At 42.7% G+C, this 17,079-nt stretch overlaps 1 protein-coding gene across 3 annotated transcripts in view; it reads left to right on the forward strand.

The window, feature by feature from the left end:
• Positions 1-17,079, forward strand: part of grm1a (glutamate receptor, metabotropic 1a) — a 38,987-nt gene that overhangs the window by 10,298 nt on the left and 11,610 nt on the right. For all 3 annotated transcript variants that reach the window (XM_030405499.1, XM_030405501.1, XM_030405500.1), the window contains exons 4-5: positions 14,117-14,352; positions 16,237-16,483. In XM_030405499.1, the coding sequence (XP_030261359.1) occupies positions 14,117-14,352; positions 16,237-16,483 (483 nt within the window). The remainder of the gene's footprint in view (positions 1-14,116; positions 14,353-16,236; positions 16,484-17,079) is intronic.

A 17,079-nucleotide genomic window follows, 5' to 3' on the forward strand; every position in this document is an offset into this window, starting at 1 on the left:
GACCTTCTCACTAAGAGCAGAAATGAATGTATGACAGAGCAGGAAGCTGGCAGACTGGGAGAGTAGGCTGGTGGGAGATAGATGGATAGAAGTAGACTTTTCTTTGCTGTAGAGTGCTGCTGATTTGTTCGCAGATTAAAGCGGAGTGCCCAACATGAGAGTGAAACCTGAAGAGAGGAAAAGACAGAGAGAGACAGAGACAAAGAGAGACAGGTAAGGTAGAGACGGAGAGAAAGGGGGAGATGATGATGCTACGCATGGTCAGGAATAGGTTGTAGGACCATGTAAATCTACTAACACACTCAGAGTGTATTACAAAGGTCATGAAAATAGTATATTTTCTCTCAGTTCAATTTAGTATACTTTTGAAAAGTACGCAGAAGTACAACTCTTAATAAGTGAACATTAAAATAAATTTAAAAATCTACTCAGATATAACTGTAATGAAGTGAAATTAAAGTGCATTTTCAAGAAAGGACTTGAAAATAGTAGACATTCTATAAATACACTAAATGAATATATCAAAAAAAGTATTTTCAATTTAGTATAATCTTTAAAAGTACGTGTGTGCAATTTAAAATATACTTACTTAAACTAAAATACCACTTGAAGTATTGTTGAATTAGTATTTTGGTTTTTAGTTGAAATTACTGACATCTTTTTTGAAGTACAATTACTTACACTTAAAATATACTTTTAATTAAGAACAAAAAGCAAAAGTAGACTTGTTTACTAAGTTTTCTTTACCTAAAATACATTTTCAATGTACTAGAGTGTGCTATTTTTCACTGGGGCTTTATAATCTATGTTAATGTTAACTAGACAAGGAATTGTTGCATATCAGCACATGAAACAACATATTTCCACCAACATGGAACTGGTGCCGTTCCATCTAGCACGAAATTTTGAACTTTTCCAAACAATTCTACCTAAAATAAATTGGTTCCCTGACACTGAAGAGCGAACCAGCATGTCATGTTAAACAGGCTGTTGTGCCTCTGTTGATGACACATCCTTGATCACAATGGTTTTTACAAAAAACTGTCTAAAATGCAGGATTTCTCTCTCCAACGTTCCAAGGATCTCGAAGGGAACTGGTTTGAGAACCAGAGCTAATTTCTTGGGAAAAGTAGAATTTAAAAGCTGCATTAATTGCATAATTATTATTTTTTGCATCAACGCTCGATAAGAATGACTATATATATATAAAGTGAAAGGTGTCGCTTATATTACTAACCCCAGCCTCATTTCCAGCCACAGTTGTTTACAACAAAAAAGGCAAAGGGGTTTAAAGAGCGAGATATTTCCCTGTGGGTTTGGCCTGATTGATCAGAAAATGCACATAGGTGTTGTATTGGAAGGCAAATCAAACTTACAAAATTTTGTTTGGAGGGCTTGCTGCGTACAACTCAGTTGTTAATCTTATAAAATCATTGTCTCAAGGCTAAAAAAAAAGGAAAACAACAGATACTGTGTAGCATTGTGCAACAAGGTTCTGTCCTGCCTCAACACCACTTAATATCATGACTTCTTTCAAACTTTGTCACCCTTTTTACCTTGTTTAAATGTAATCAGACATGTGTTGCATTGGTAATTTCCCCTTATATATCTTTAAGCTCTTGTATTTAACACAATGGATTAAGTATTTCATTTTAAGCCTTGGAGGCCTTATAAAGGAAAATGTAGGAAATCCACTTCAATAAAAAGTCGAACACAGAATTCAGTACGTGACAGTTCCGTGGCAAACAGACCTCGCTGAAATGAATTAGCACATCAAGCCTCAACATTTCCTTTTTCAAAGGCTCTTTGAAGGCAGCATGACTTTTTTTTTTTTTTTTTTTTTGCTAAAAGTGTTTTGGACATAACTCAGAAATTAGTCTTGGCGATCGTTCCAGTGTCCGTCAGAGTAAAGACGGCCACGGAATGAATGCGACGCACTTTATGAGTGCAGTCACATGACTGCTGTGGCGGAGGGAGGTTATTTCCAATTAAACTGCATTGGGGAGACCAGGAAGTTGACTTTATCTTGGTCTAGCTATATTTATCACTGTGAGGGAACAGTGTGTGCTACATACAAGTGGAGTGCACTCGATGCAGTGAAACGGCCACAGACTCCTCGCCTGTTATTTGACCACAGAGAGCAATACGCACAATGACTCACGGGAGGTGGCCGCCTGTATTATTACACATCCACCACCATTGTTGTTTTTAGTGAACTCTGACCAGTGCTTGCAGCCGCCGTGTTTTTTTCTTTGCCGTAGCAAAATTATAGATAATGTTTCTGAGATCTTTGTAATATATATATGTATATATATAAAATATATATAAGCAGTTTGGCCCTTGAAAGTCTTTACTGAAAGTTAAAAACAATACATCATCAGTTTGCTGTTTATCCAGTTGCATTGACACTTGACGGGGGCAAAATGTAGGAACAGCTGGGTGCAGTTATCACAACTGGAAATCTAGAGCAGGGGCGTTTTCCAACTTAAAGGGACAGTTCACCCCAAACTCAAACAAACTAGATGGCACTTTCCAGAAATCATGACCTGGTTACACTCGAGATAATCTTGTACCAAAACTATCGCGGGGAAGGACACCTACATCTACTCATGGACATGGAGCTGGCTAACTAGGCTAACTGACCTTTCAGCTCAGCCAAAGAGGAGGTCAGCAGGAAGTCTGCATCCTGTGCTGATGCAAGCTTTTCTCTGCACAGTGATACAGTTGGCGGGTGTAGTTTGGTAGCAAGAACGTAGTTCTTGGTGTGTGGGCTTTCTCGTGTAACCGGATCATGACTTCAGGAAAGAGATATCTCCCTTTAAGAACAAGTTCTCTACCTCACGATTTGGTGTGATTCAACGTCTGCCACACCTTTTCTGAAAATCACTGCAACAGGAAAAATGTAGGATTGGGGCGCACTTCACCGTAGTGACTCAGCTGTCTGCCTCTCTGTGGCCCGTCCATGTTTTACAGCGAGGTGTCACTCAGTCAGCGCTGGTGCAGATAGCCGTATTCTTGGTCTGTTGACACAGAAAGCTCTCATCAGTGCGTCTGAACGTGGCTTCTTTGACATTTTGGGCCGGGGAGCACTCTCAAGTTGTGCACAAAACTGAAATTTACCGATCTTTTTGATATTTGTAAAATTGCACCGGCGACCTTTCGGGGGGACACCGAAGTTTTCTGCAAAAGTGCTGCAGAAAAATGTCTCCCAAGGTGGTATCCTTACTGCTGCAGCTGAGACAGCCATGTTAGCTATTTCTCAAAGAGCATCCGACGAAAAAGTTAATGAATCATGAACTGGATTTTCAAGCTTATTGTGTACAAGTCTGTGAGCTGATAAGAAACGCACAGAATCCATAAACACATCTGGCGGTGAGTGTGTGTTTTTAACTAAAAATGTCCCCCCGAGGTGAACGCCATTAAAAACTCTCTCGCAGTTAAACTGAGCGTCACAGCGAACCTTTGAATCCCGACTGAGTTCCCACCTACTCGCTTATATAAAGAAATTGCCGTGAAATCATTTATGCAGCTTTGAAAAGCCAGATATGCATCCACTGCGTGCCGTCTTTTGTTATTGTCCCCCTTCCTGCCTGTTTCCCCACATCACGCCTGGTTTCTGAATGGCGGCGTGGAGTGAACCCACCTACCCATTTGCCCGCCTGCTCGCTCTCTTTGCAATTAGCGCCGTTTCGTCCTCTCCATCTCTCTTTCTCTCTCTCTCTCTCTCTCTCTCTCTCCCTCTCTCCCTCTAATGCTGCCTGAATGCCGTTATTACTAAACATAATTTGCATAAGCTGCTTTTTTTCCACATGCAACGCTCAATTTCTGGCCCCCTGTCTTACACACACGCCACTCTTTATGGTCCCGGGCCCATTTTGAACGCTTGTTTTCTTTGTTTATTTTATTTCTTTTCACTTGTTTCCTGACAAAATGGACACTGTGTCAGGAATGTGGATTGTTCCGCCTCTGTGACGGCTTGGCTCAAGTCATTAGCGGGGTACGATGGTCTCTCTTATTTGAGACTGCACCGAGGTGCGAGGCAAACTGTGAACCCATATTGTGTGTGCCACATGCACTTCTGCATCTGGCTGTCCTATTTGATTTTCTGCAACAAGGAGTGGCGGGGGGGAGGGGGGGGGACGAAGGTTTTTGCTCTGATTTTGAATAAATGAAACGTTTAGGGGCGCCACAGAGAGGAAGAAGGCGAGAGAGAGGAGTTGTGGCGCCGCGACACATTTAGCTGCCTTTTTCTTGTCATCTGTACGGCTTTCATCTCCCACCCATCTCAGGAAGGAGGGTGCGGAGGATGTGGAACTCTGCCTATTGACTTCTCCTTGCGAGCAATTTGGCGAGTGAGTGGGGGCCCGAGCGAAAAGAGAAGGAGCTCGTCTCTGGCAACGGAGTGGGCAGTGGCGCCAAAATAAATGGGCATTTCTCTCATCCAGGATTGAGGATGTACAAGGGGTTAACATTTGAATTTTTGGTCTCCTGGTCTTTTTCGTAAAATTCATCCTGAAGCAAATGTTTGAAAATATATATTTATGAAAGGTGTTTGGATGACAAGATCAGGGGAAATCTAAGCCCGCAGAAAATGATATCCTATTAAGCAAGTTGATGGCTATGATCACGTTGGAGATAAACACTGGTTCAGCTTTTTTCGGAGAAGTAGAATGAATAATTTTTCTTTATTGGGTGTTTTTAGCCTAAAAGTGAGTGTCAGGTTTGTGTGTCTTCCCAGAAACACCTTTCTTTGTTTTGAGCACGACAGCGGCTGCTACATTAGTTATGAATGTGAGGATTCGGAGGCTGTGGAGGCCGGTGGAGGGGCAGGACTGATGGACTGGTGGAGCGCCGGGCCTCCGTCTTTCCTCCTGAGTGACATGACTCTGTCCTCTAGGCCCTCTCCGCGCCAAAAAGCAATCTAATGTGTAAAGAGAGTTTACTGGGCCACGTCACGCAGGATTCCAGTTCAATTTTTCTTTTTTTTTTTGGATTTACTGTTCTGCTGAAATTAAAAGAAAAAAAAAAGCCTTGTGTGCTGCTCGCGCTACAGTCGCCATGGAGATGTTGTCTGGTGCTCATGGCGGAGTCGGTGCGATTGTCTCGCTGCGGATCTGTCATTCAGTCTGTCAGCGGGGCCTCCCAACACAATGGTCCCTGTTCTCGGAAAAAAATATGGCTGACATCTGAAAAAAAATCCCTGTAACAGTAACAGAGATTGTAGTTAGGAGATGAAGACACGCTGTCTGCGCTCGTTCCGTAATGGAGCCCCCCGCTTGCGTTGCTCGTGTTATGGCTCGGGACAGTATATCCAAGTTGAGTCGGGACTCGCGATTGCATCTGTTTGTTTTTTTCTGGCGAGCATCGGTGAGCACAATGAGCTGCATCTGAATATTTATAACACGCCTCTGATGTTAATTGAAAGCAGCCACACATTGTCAAGGACATCTCTCCCTTTCCAATTGATGCCCTGTGTTCCCTCGTGCGAGGGGGGACGGGTGAATGACATTGGAGCGATCAAAAATAGCACACTGGCTTTGCATCTGGACATAGCTGTCATGTCCTGATTCTCGGGAGCCAAAGTGCTTTTTCTCATGCAGATGGCTAAAAAACATCAGACCAAAGTGTTCGGTTGGCACATGTTTGCACAAAGAGAGCGGCGCGAGAACCACAAGCACTCATAACACCACAAGTGGGTCAGGAGCTGCAGCAACTGAATGGCGCTGTAACAACGATTAAAGGTGCGATATGTAGGAATTTTGCGATAAAACATCAAAAAGCAAATGAACAGAATGTGAGGAAATAAAAGTTTTGACAAATTATATGTGTTTTGTCGCAGATATCCACTGACATTAGCAGCTCTGGCCTGGCCTCTTTCAAAATACCACTCCGAGCACAGTTCACACCACTAGCTGCATGGCTAATGATGCTAATTAAGTTACAGTTAGCAGTAGTTGGTGATTACTCTGGTGATATGCTGCCCCCTGAGTGTGTGAATGTGAGAGGCGGACAATTCTTACATATTACACCTTTAAGAGAAAATGAACCAACTCTAATTTTGATTAATCGTTGTCAGTTGTCGCTTTTTAATGCTTTGCATCATTGTTAATCAACCAAAGCAACTATTCAAAGACATCATCTTGTGTTTTAAAGGTGCAACGTGTAAGAATTGTTGTTTAAAATGTGAAGAAAAAAAATGCAAAGAAATAACACTTTCGATGATAGACGGCTATATACTGTGTTGCAGAGATATCTATGGAAGTTAGCATACTAACCAGCTAGCCTGAACCTGCTAGCACTAACAATGTGTGCCTTGATATCACACTATTAACATACATACAAATTTTAAACACATTTATTTCTGGATGTCTTTCTTGTTTCACAAATTCTGTAGAATAGCTCATACACTATTAGGTCTGGTCCAATATTAGGTGTTCAGAATTTGCCATCTTATGCTGTGTTTTTCAAAATATCGAAAATAGAACAGCTGTTACAGCATTGGGCTTTTATTTTGAAAAGATATATCACACGCGGAGCTTACATGGCAACAGAGGCAATGCACATCCAAATTTGTGAGGTCATCCTTGCAGTCTAACCTCAGCGTGGCGTTCACTCTGTCGGACGCTCCAGGCGAATGAGCCCTGCTAATATTGTCTATCACGATATTTGGGACGGTCTCGCTGAAAAAGCCTTTACACTATATGGACTACTGTCACCTTCATGATCAAAGTGACACGTAGTATCATTTATCCACGAAAGAACGATAGATTAAACCCCCAGATCAAGCCACCTCTGAAACAAAATACTTTAGGGGGCATTCGCTTTGTTAAAAATGAACAAATCAACTTCACTGACTGATTCTCTGGAAGACTTTTCAGTATTTTTTGGATATGAAAGGAACTCGTACCTTCTTCTCTGTGAAACAGAAAAAAATTGGTCTTGTAGCTGTTATTACTATTAGAATCATGAGCGAAGAAAAAAACCAAAATGCTTAAAAAGGAACATTTAAAATAAACATCGGAGGCCTGGAGCAGCCGCGTGCCAACCAACCTTATGTAACGGTTTTACATTAAATTGACTGACTGATAATAAGATCTTGTCATCTATCATTCACTGCCACCGCTCGCGCTGGATTCAGAGATTTGTCATGGGGTTTAGCAGTGAATTGACGTCCCCTGGTAGTAAAAAAAATAAATAGCAAAAAGGATTTTCTCCCAGTAGTGTTCCCTGTCAATGTGGAGGAGACTGATCTCCCAACTCAAAACGGGGGCACGATGAATAAGTAAAAAGCAGCTTGGATGGGCTTTTAAAGGCACCCGGGGTCCCTCTGTGTCACCGCAAGAGAGTCTTTGCCGGGTGCGCCGCCAGCTAGCTATAACAAGCGGCCATGGCCACTGCTGCTTTTCAAACTCCGCAGCGTCACAGATTTAAGAGAAATGGAGGAGAATTGGAGAGCAGGGGACGGAGAGATGAAGGCGGAGAGAGTTTTAGAGATAGAGACAGAACGGCCCCCTGTATGCACAAACATTTCGTCTACTGCCAAAGCAGTTTGGAATTAATTAAGAATGTTGTGGGATTATGGAGATAAATGTAGAACAGAAAACAGAAAGAGTTCCCTGTTGTGTGAAGTGAAAGAGAGCCGTGGTGGAAATAAAGCTGAATACAATAGTGTTTTATCCTTCTTTATGCTTCCACTGCGCTACATTTCCGAGGTGTTTAGTGGCGTAGATGTTTAAGTTAGCCCGCTCGCTGACCTGATGATGCAAGCTTGGTTGTAACTCCTTCTTACATGTTCCAGTGGTAGTCAGAGCAATATGATGTTTGATCATGTCCAACTCTCCTCCGTTAACTTTTTGAATTCTAGGCTCTGCGTGAAATCGACGCGGTTACACTTGAGTAAAAGCCACTCGAGCGAAGCTTTTTTTGGTCGCATGTGTTGTTGTCGCCTGTTTTGTTTCCTGGTATCGAGGGCCTCTGTGCGCCAATGACTGCCGCCACCGATCCAACAGATTTCACCGATTTGTTGGACGACTGTTGTGTGGTTCACTGCCACATTTGACACCTTCGGATTTCTCACAAAAGCCCGTTTTCTAGCACAAATCTTCCTCCAGAAAAACACAGCGTCTTTTTTTAATTACTAACAATTTATTCACATCAAATATTTCTTCATTTTCATGTGGTAGCACAAAGGGACAGGAAAGGTTAATATGCTGCTTACACCCCAATACATCATTAAAAATAATGTACCCATAATGTACTCTATGGTGGCCCCTTGAGGGTCAAAACACAAAAAAACAGGGTTGCCATGTTTTCTAGAATGTTATTTAGTTTTGACCCTAAGAAGCACTGTCGTTAGGAGCGCATTTCTTTTGTGATATTGAAGCAAACGGTGGGTTTCATCCAATGAAACTAAAATAAGATAGCCAGACCACAAGGTAAAAGGAAAAGAAAGACAAGTGAAGTGTGTGTCAAACAGCGAGATCAAAACACTGAAAGCAAGATTTTTTTAAACTTTTAAGAATAATGTCATCCTCTTAATTGGAGCGCTTGACATTCTGGCGGTCTGTGAATGACAGGCAGATTAAAAGTTTTCTCCCGTTAACTACCTGAACTTTTTTATGTTAACGCTCGCAATAGAGCAATTAGGAAACTCTCGACTCCCCTATCCTCCCCTTCCTTTTTTTTTTTTTTTTTTAAAAGAAACTCTTCCCATTCATCCTCCAGGGGAAACAGCGCATGTGATTAAATCTCTGCCCTGCCAATTAATTCATGGCTTCATAAATATACAAATGTGCTATCAAACTGGAAGTAGATCATCCGGGAGAGTCAGGCGGGGGGGGGGGGGGGGACTCTCGGTCTATTTCGCTCTTGTGTACTGCTCTATAAATTATCCAGCTGTTGACGCTCCTCGAAACAATGCCACACATCATCAAGCCCCAGTAAATCATCAGAAATACACACATCCTCATTATTAAGCATGTGGCGTTAAAGGAGAGGGTGCGCCGCTGACTCGTTAGTTACGGGAGATAAATACCGACTTAAATGATTCGTCAAATGCGTTCGGGAAGTTGAGGGTAGAAAGAGAAATGATGTTTGATTTGCGCCCTCAAGATTTGCCTCGGTTGTGGGTTTCGCTCACACGATAAACGCGTTGTTTGTTGGCGTGCATGCGGTGCGTTCACGGGTCCGACTCATGGTGTGTCAGCCGCAGGGGCCGCGTCACTGAACAGTAAATAAGTAGCGTGTTTCTTTTGTCCGTCTGAGTTTACTTTTACGGATTGTCAACCTCTTTTGGTTTTACGGATGACAACTTGTTCCTCCTTTAAAACAAAGGCAGTATCAGTGTGACATAAAACCACCGATGTTGCAACTTGACAGTTCTTTTGGTTCCCTTTCTCAATGTCATGTTTTCACGGCGCTGTGCTTATGGTCTGGTTAGGTTTAGGCACAAAAAAAACTTGGTTAGGGTAAGGCAAGATATCATTTTTAAGGTAGAAACACCTGGATTTGTCAGCACAAACATGACTGGAAATTGCCCGGATCATGTTTCGAATCACATTGTGAACCCACCAGATCTACAGACAGATTGCCGACTGTACTTATTTAAGCGTCTTTCATAAACTCGGACATCGTGGTTCATGGTTTGATTGTAACTAAGAGTGGAAGTTAGTTTCTTTTGAGCATGGCGACGATCTCTCCTGTCTTTTGTCAGAGGCAGATTAGAATACGCTATGTTATGGCCATATAGTTCATTTTGTCAAGCAAAAGTAAATAAAAAATCTTAAATCTATTTTGTGTTTAAGATGTGAGGGTCGTTGGATAGTTGGACACCTGGTGTTTTCATTTTGACACCGTTCCTCATTTTGATATTGTTGCAGAATAATCGCAGCCCTCTTAAGTAAATGATCAAAACAAATGTTAATAACTATCTTTAAATTATTATATCTCAGACCTACTTCCTTCACTGTCTTCAGCGCGACCACTACAAAGGTATAAACGCGCTCGAACAGTGTCGACTCCCTAATCTGCCCGAGCAGGTGTTCCTCAGCTATGTCTAACTCAGGTTATGCAATAATGTGCCTTCGGATACGCGGCGCCGAGCCCCCCGGAACTATTGAGGTGACACTAAATCAGATTTTGTCCCGTTAGGCGTCAGTCTGATGGCCCGAGAGTTTTGATGAGCTGTTTGGAGTCATGCCAGACGGCGCGGCGATCCTGAGAGAGGCGAGCGAGAAGAGAGGATGTCGTTTTTACTTCATCACAAACTCCACTGTGAGAAAACAGCCGAGCAATGTCTTCGGCGCCTTTGTTGCATTATTCATGCAGAGCGTTGAACAGCCCCTCTCCACTCCATCTCTCCCTCTTTATCTTAAAACCAATCTGTTTTTCTGCTGTTCTGTTGGAACAAATATGTTGAATAGGCTGTATTAAATGCCGTCACGCCGTCAGGTAAGGTGCGTTTATGATGAGCACTTGAAAAGACGCATGCCGACAAATCTACAGAGCTGGTGTAAGTGTGTGTGTGTGTGTGTGTGTGTGTTTCTGTCTGCGCCACATGCACTGTAAGAGAGGGAGAAGGAGGGACAGGGTCGGTATTCACTCGGAGTAAATTAAGGAAATGTGACTAGGGCTAATGAACTCCACGTGTTTCTGGCTCTAACTCAGTAAGGCACGATGACTCAGTTGAATGGTTTGTTATTGAACATGCAGAAAAAAATAACGGCAAACAGGCGGAGATCCTTAACCAAAGAATAAGACACGGGTTATGTTGCTATCTAAACAGTACATCTGTAATTACACTGTTCCTGTCTTTTCATGTATAATTTAATGTATCTCGGCCTCCCTCACACACCGTTCACACAAACAAACTCTTTCAACGCCACTAACACTGAGTACCTGTGTAAACCTTAAACATTCACTGCATCACAATACGTTATCATTAGACTTACAAATCTGCACATTTATAAGACGCCTGTTGTGTTTCCTATGCAGTCCTGCAAAGATGCAAGGAAGTATTTTCTTCGCTGCTTCCCACTGGCCAAAACAGAGCCAACTGGCTCCGATTGTGGGAAAACACAGGAGGAGGTCAAAATGAGCGGCTGTGGCTTAGGGGTAGAGCCAGCGTCTTGTTATCCGAAGGTTGCTGGCTCGATTCCTCTGGTCTGCATGTCGAAGTGTCCTTGGGCAAAATACTCAACCCCAAACTGCTTCTAATGTGCTGGTCGGGGCCTTGCAAGGCAGCCATCGCCATCTATGTGAATGAATGAATTACTGTATTTTTTTAGTATTATGTATATTTATTACCACTTTGGACAAAAGCTTCTGCTAAATGCCTTTAATGACCAACGATAATTTACGGCCAAATTAGCAACTAGAATTAAAAAACAAAAAGCTTATGTATGCAATACGTTAGATTTTTAGTTTGTAAAAACATTGAAAAAGTAACCCAAATCATCTACAGAATGTGAGGAAAAAACAGTTCTGTTGTAATGTCAAAGACACCCACAGTACGTCTGGTGTTGAAGAGATATCTGCTGAAGTTAGCATGCTAACCAGCTAGCCCCGGGCATCAAAACCTCTTTCTCCCAGCAATCCAAAGTTCCCGTGCTAATGGTGTAAACACAAACACTCCCACTGTAGTTAGATAGCTGCACAAGTAACTAAGCTAACAAGCTAACAGTAGCTACAGTCATGGATGAATAAACAATACAGTTAGCAGCTGTTAGCACCAACAGGTGTCCAACTCCTACATTTTGCGCCCTTAAAGATAACTGAATTAGTGCACCAAATGCATATCCATCCACCGCTGAAAATAGTCCACAACAAATACACTATTTGCTCTTATTTGAGTAACCTCTGCTTAGAATTACAGCGCCCAGCTGTTTTCAGAAATTAATTACTTTTTTCTACATATGTGTATTTGTGACTTGTTTTACGTGTTAAGTAGGATCCAGAAGGTTTCATGCTGAGCATTACAGTAACGGTAGGAAGGTATGGAGGCCTTCTGTACTGTCGTAGGATTTGTTACAAGAGAGAAATATAAAACAACTCCATATATATTGTCTCTGGCACTTGTCATAGACGTGATTCTGGTATTTTTTTTGAGGCAGTTTGGTCTGTTTGCTTACCTTTAGACATGCAAGGGAGACAACACATTCAAAAACAACAAATGTCAGGTAAGCTGGAGGGACTTTAACCATCAGGTGAAGTGTAGGAATCAATATGTCTCTTAGTCACAGAATCACATTGGTTTCTATAGTTCTCACCTTACATTCTCACAATGTGGTCGAATGACTCCTTTTTCCTGACTGACGGTAATTGAGGACATAAAGGTCAGAAAGTTTGACCTGCACACACACACGCAGGGGAACATGCACACTTCCTTATCCATCACCCAGAACATCCCATGTGTGCAACGGTAATTGGTTCCACGGTGAGTCATACCTAATTGGTGTGTAGCTGTCAATAGGACAGGTATTTCAAGGCAGCAGCCCAGAGCCCAGATTAAAGATTTAGAGACGGCAGTGCGGTTGAGATTTAGAGAGACAGCAGAGCTCAGAGCGGTGCTGTTTATGGGGTAATTTGTTTTTTCACTGTCCTCTTCACCGGCATCTTCCATTTCTCTCCGAGCCCCACTGGCCAGCTGCGCGTTCAAATTAGCTCGGTAGGGGTAGAAATTGTCGGACAGAGGGTTACACGAGCAAACAAAAAAGCGGGGCTGAAGGGATTGTGTAAAGCCTACAATTACAGTTGAGGCACTATTGTTGAGATTTCCATCCTCCTAAATTGAGGATTGCTGCAGTGGAGTCGAGATAAGCCTCCAGACAGCGCTGCCATGCTAATTTAAGATCGTACAAGAGCAGCGGCTGTAGTCTACCTGTACTTAATTAAATGGGAAACAACACCTAGAGTTTGTGCTTGGGGCATTGATGCAAATGTTATTTGAGACGCATTTTGCGTGCAATTTCCACATTTCCACCTCTTTCACATGTGAACATAAGTTTTAACATGTGCAAACAAGACTCAGTCAGGACGATTCATTCGTTCACAGCCCCCTGTCTCTTCTTCTCTCCACTTAATCAGCTGACTCTAGGGTTTTCCCCCGTTCCGCTAAACCTACCGCATTCTGCCACGATCAGATCAACCAGTTACGTCGTTGCTGTCAAACTTTAAATCTGTTCTCTTTTCTGCTGTTCCCGGCTGTCGTTTCAGTGCAAAACTGTTGCGACCCTCCTCCACCCTCCATGCACCCCCGGCTCATCACATCCAGCTCCAGGGTCGAGCTCAGCGGAGTCCGCCCCATCTCATCTCATCTCATCCAGATCTTCAGCCATCATCTTCATCCCATCACCACCACCACCAACAACAACAACTGGGAGGGGGGGAATAATGTCACATGGGAACTGGACATCATTTTTTACTACATAATGCATGGAAATTTCCATGCCAAACATTCATGTGTGAAACAAAACATGGCCCATTAAATAATTTGAACAAGTGATTGGCTCTTTCCACCTATCAACAAAACTTAACATAGAAAATGTATATATTTTTTCATTATCACATGTGAGTTACATACATTGATATGATTCTGGTTCTAGAGTTATCACATGAGCAGTTTCTGAGGATTTTGTGATCATTTAACAATAAATTGCTCAGCTGATACTGGTGCCTATGGTCACCTCTGCAGCCATATTCTCTGCCGAAAGCTTTGGCGATTTGGTCAGCGACAATGGTGATTGAGTACAGTTAGTTCAGTCTGAAGATGTGTTACATTTACCGAACACTTCTGCTTCCCTGTTCCCTCTTGAAAAGACAGAACATCCAATTCCGTATACTGTACATTATGTAAAATGAAATTACTGTCGCGTCGATGATGCCACTCTTGAGAATAGGTTTATGGCATTTCAATCTGAACCAGCCGTTAAGTGTAAATGAGAAAATTCAACAATCCAATATAAAAGACTATCAGTATCATTAACGTCTAGCACTGCCTCGCACTTTAAATAATGACAATGTTTAATTCTTGCTCATATCATTTCACAATCTTTTACTGTTCCCCCTGCAATCATTACATAAAATTATTTTCTTCTTCTCCTCTCTCTTTCTCCTCCAGTGATGGATGGGCGGACCGCTACGAAGTCGTGGAGGGCTACGAGCAGGAAGCGGAGGGAGGAATCACCATGAAGCTGCAGTCGGAGGTGGTCAAGACCTTCGATGACTACTACCTGAAGCTGCGTCTGGACAAAAACACGAGGAACCCGTGGTTCTCCGAGTTCTGGCAGTACCGCTTCCAGTGCCGCCTGCCGGGCCACCCACAGGAGAACAAGAACTACAAGAAAGTCTGCTCTGGTGGGTGACTACAGAGAGTTTTATATTCGTATTGTTTAAAAATAGGAGAGAATCGATAGAACAGATTTATTTTCTGCATACTGCTCTAGAGCATCATCAGTAAGAGTACAGGGTTGAATTTGAGTCCAAAACTCATGAATAATACAAACTCTATTGTTTTTTTCTCTGTCTTCCTCCCTGACTCTTCTCTCCCTTTGCCCTCAAAAGGTGATCATGGTAAATTGCGTTTTGTGCTTGCATTTAAGTCACAAATCAAATTGACTCACAATCCAATTAAAAATGAAAATGCCCTCAAATGAACACAAACAGTCACGATGACATTAACACAGTTTTTCCTCAGCATGCTTTTTAATCAAATGATAAATAAATTCAATCTGTGCTTTGTGATGACCGGCCTCAGAGTAGCACAGTCATCGCTGCTTTTGTACTTTCTCTTCATCGCACTTTTATAAAAAAAAAACCTCTTTTATTCCAAAGACCTTCAAGGTGGTAAGTGCATTTTTTCTAGCCACTGCTATGGTGATGACTTTTCTCAGACTCACACCCGCACTCTTTGAGCATTCGACTCATCCAAAGACAGAAAGAGTTTGACTGATGTTTTCTTAAACACAACGTTTTAAAACTGCAGTCCGGTGCCAGCAGTGAGCGGCGTATCAGGCTCTCAGGCCCGGCGTGGGGATTGCATCAGTCAAACTCTGATGTGGAGTACTGGGCTTGTTTATTTTGTATGAGTTATAAAAAGAAAATGACCTTACACTTGGAAAAAAAACTGCACAAAGGAATGGCACCAACTGTTCACCCAAACTGCTGAAGCCCCTGATAAAGACGTTGCTTTATTGATACCTCACATTTTTTCTTTTCTTCTGTATGTGCATGTTGACATCAAATACATGGACATGAATATTTTAAATGCACTGTCTAATGAGGCACAGAGAAATGAGAATTCACTCCTTCACTAAGGACTGGTAGGAATATCTTCACATAAATTAAACATTCTCCAAAACATTAAAGGAGAACTATTAAGGATTTGTTTTTTGTTCCCTTCCCTTAAGTGTTTACTGGCTCTTGTGCATGTAAAAGAACTTGAAAGTTAAAAAAGTCCACACCAACAGAAGCTCCTCTGTCCCGCAGACAACACTGCTCCTGAAACGCCTCATCAGCAGTCCCGCCTTTTATCATGTGACTCTGTGACATCACACTATGTCACAGTGTCACCCTTAAGCATAACTCACGCCTAGTGCCTAGTTTGGCACATGATATTTAATTTATCACAGCTGCTCCATTTTTGTCTGTGTTGCTTGGTCAGGCGTGTGTGAGCTGGCCAATCAGAGACTGGGTATTCAGGAGGAGGGGCCTTAAAGAGACAGGAGCTAAAACAGCGTGCTGCAGCACTGGACTGTATGAGAAAACGGATGTATTTTTTGAGCATTAGAGCATGTGAACCTATTCTAGTGGAATTTACAATAAAATTAGGAACCTGAAAATGAGCATAATATGTCTCCTTTAAGGTTTGACTGAGGGACAGTCCTTTTAGTTCTTTACTTCTCACTGTGAAGTACAACATGGTGTCTGCAGCAGTGGGATTTTTCCCTGAAAATATTTGTTTCTTCACATCTGTTTTCTATTTAGCTTTTGGACATCATGTTGTGATTTCCCTTGTATGCTAATATATCTTTGCTGCAAAATAGAGCTCTGTTTGCAATAAACTCCCCATGTCTGGTTCAAATTATAGTGCACTGCATCATGCATTGTGGAAAATTCCTAAGGTGTGATTGGACGGTGTCAGCACACAAAAACACCAGACAAACAAAAAAGTTTCCTACATGTTTTCATCCTTTTGATGCCCTGTTTCTCCCCCCCCCCCCCCCCCCCCCCTTCCAACAGGAAATGAGAGTCTTCATGAAAACTATGTTCAGGATAGTAAAATGGGCTTTGTCATCAATGCCATCTATGCCATGGCTCACGGCCTCCATGATATGCACAAGGAGTTGTGCCCAGGACAGCCGGGGCTCTGCGAGGCCATGGACCCTATCGATGGCAGCAAGCTGCTGGACTACCTGCTGAAAACGTCCTTCAGAGGAGTCTCGGGAGAGGAGATTTATTTTGATGAAAACGGAGACACCCCGGGAAGGTAAGAAGACGAGGAGGGTGGTGAGAAGGAAATGGAGATGTGGTAATGATCTTTGAATTTTCTCCCGTCTAGCGCTGTCCCACTCATTAGTACGCATGTGCACGCACACGCATACGCACACGCACACGTGTGTGCACCAATCTTGATCACAAAAGGATGTAATTAGTTTGGACTGGAACAGATTCAGAGGATTGTCCGCTGTGGCAACCACTTTCATCTCCCTCCAGTCCCGCAGACAGCATTTGACAGTCAGAAAACACAGCCGTGTCATTCCTCCGTCAACTAGAGGTCAGGTGGCGCACATCCTGGTCCAGTGTAGAAATGAGGCCACTGTGTGTGCCGGCATGAGCTCTTGATGTCACACTAACAGGGTTGTAAGCTGTTTAAGTGACTCCAGATAAGAAAAAAGGGTTTGCTAAGCTGTTGAGTCGTTATCATTAAATTACCTGTCACTCACCCCCCTCCCTCTATGTCTCCCCCCTTCCTGTCCCTTTTTCCATCTGCGATCTTTACCTCTCCTCCGCACTCCTCTCTAGTGAAATTTGTTGCATTTTCTCACTAAACAAGCTCGTCCACGCTCATCACGGTCCTCGTTT

The sequence above is a fragment of the Sparus aurata genome, chromosome 22 (genome assembly GCF_900880675.1).
Source record: "Sparus aurata chromosome 22, fSpaAur1.1, whole genome shotgun sequence".
NCBI lineage: Eukaryota > Metazoa > Chordata > Actinopteri > Spariformes > Sparidae > Sparus > Sparus aurata.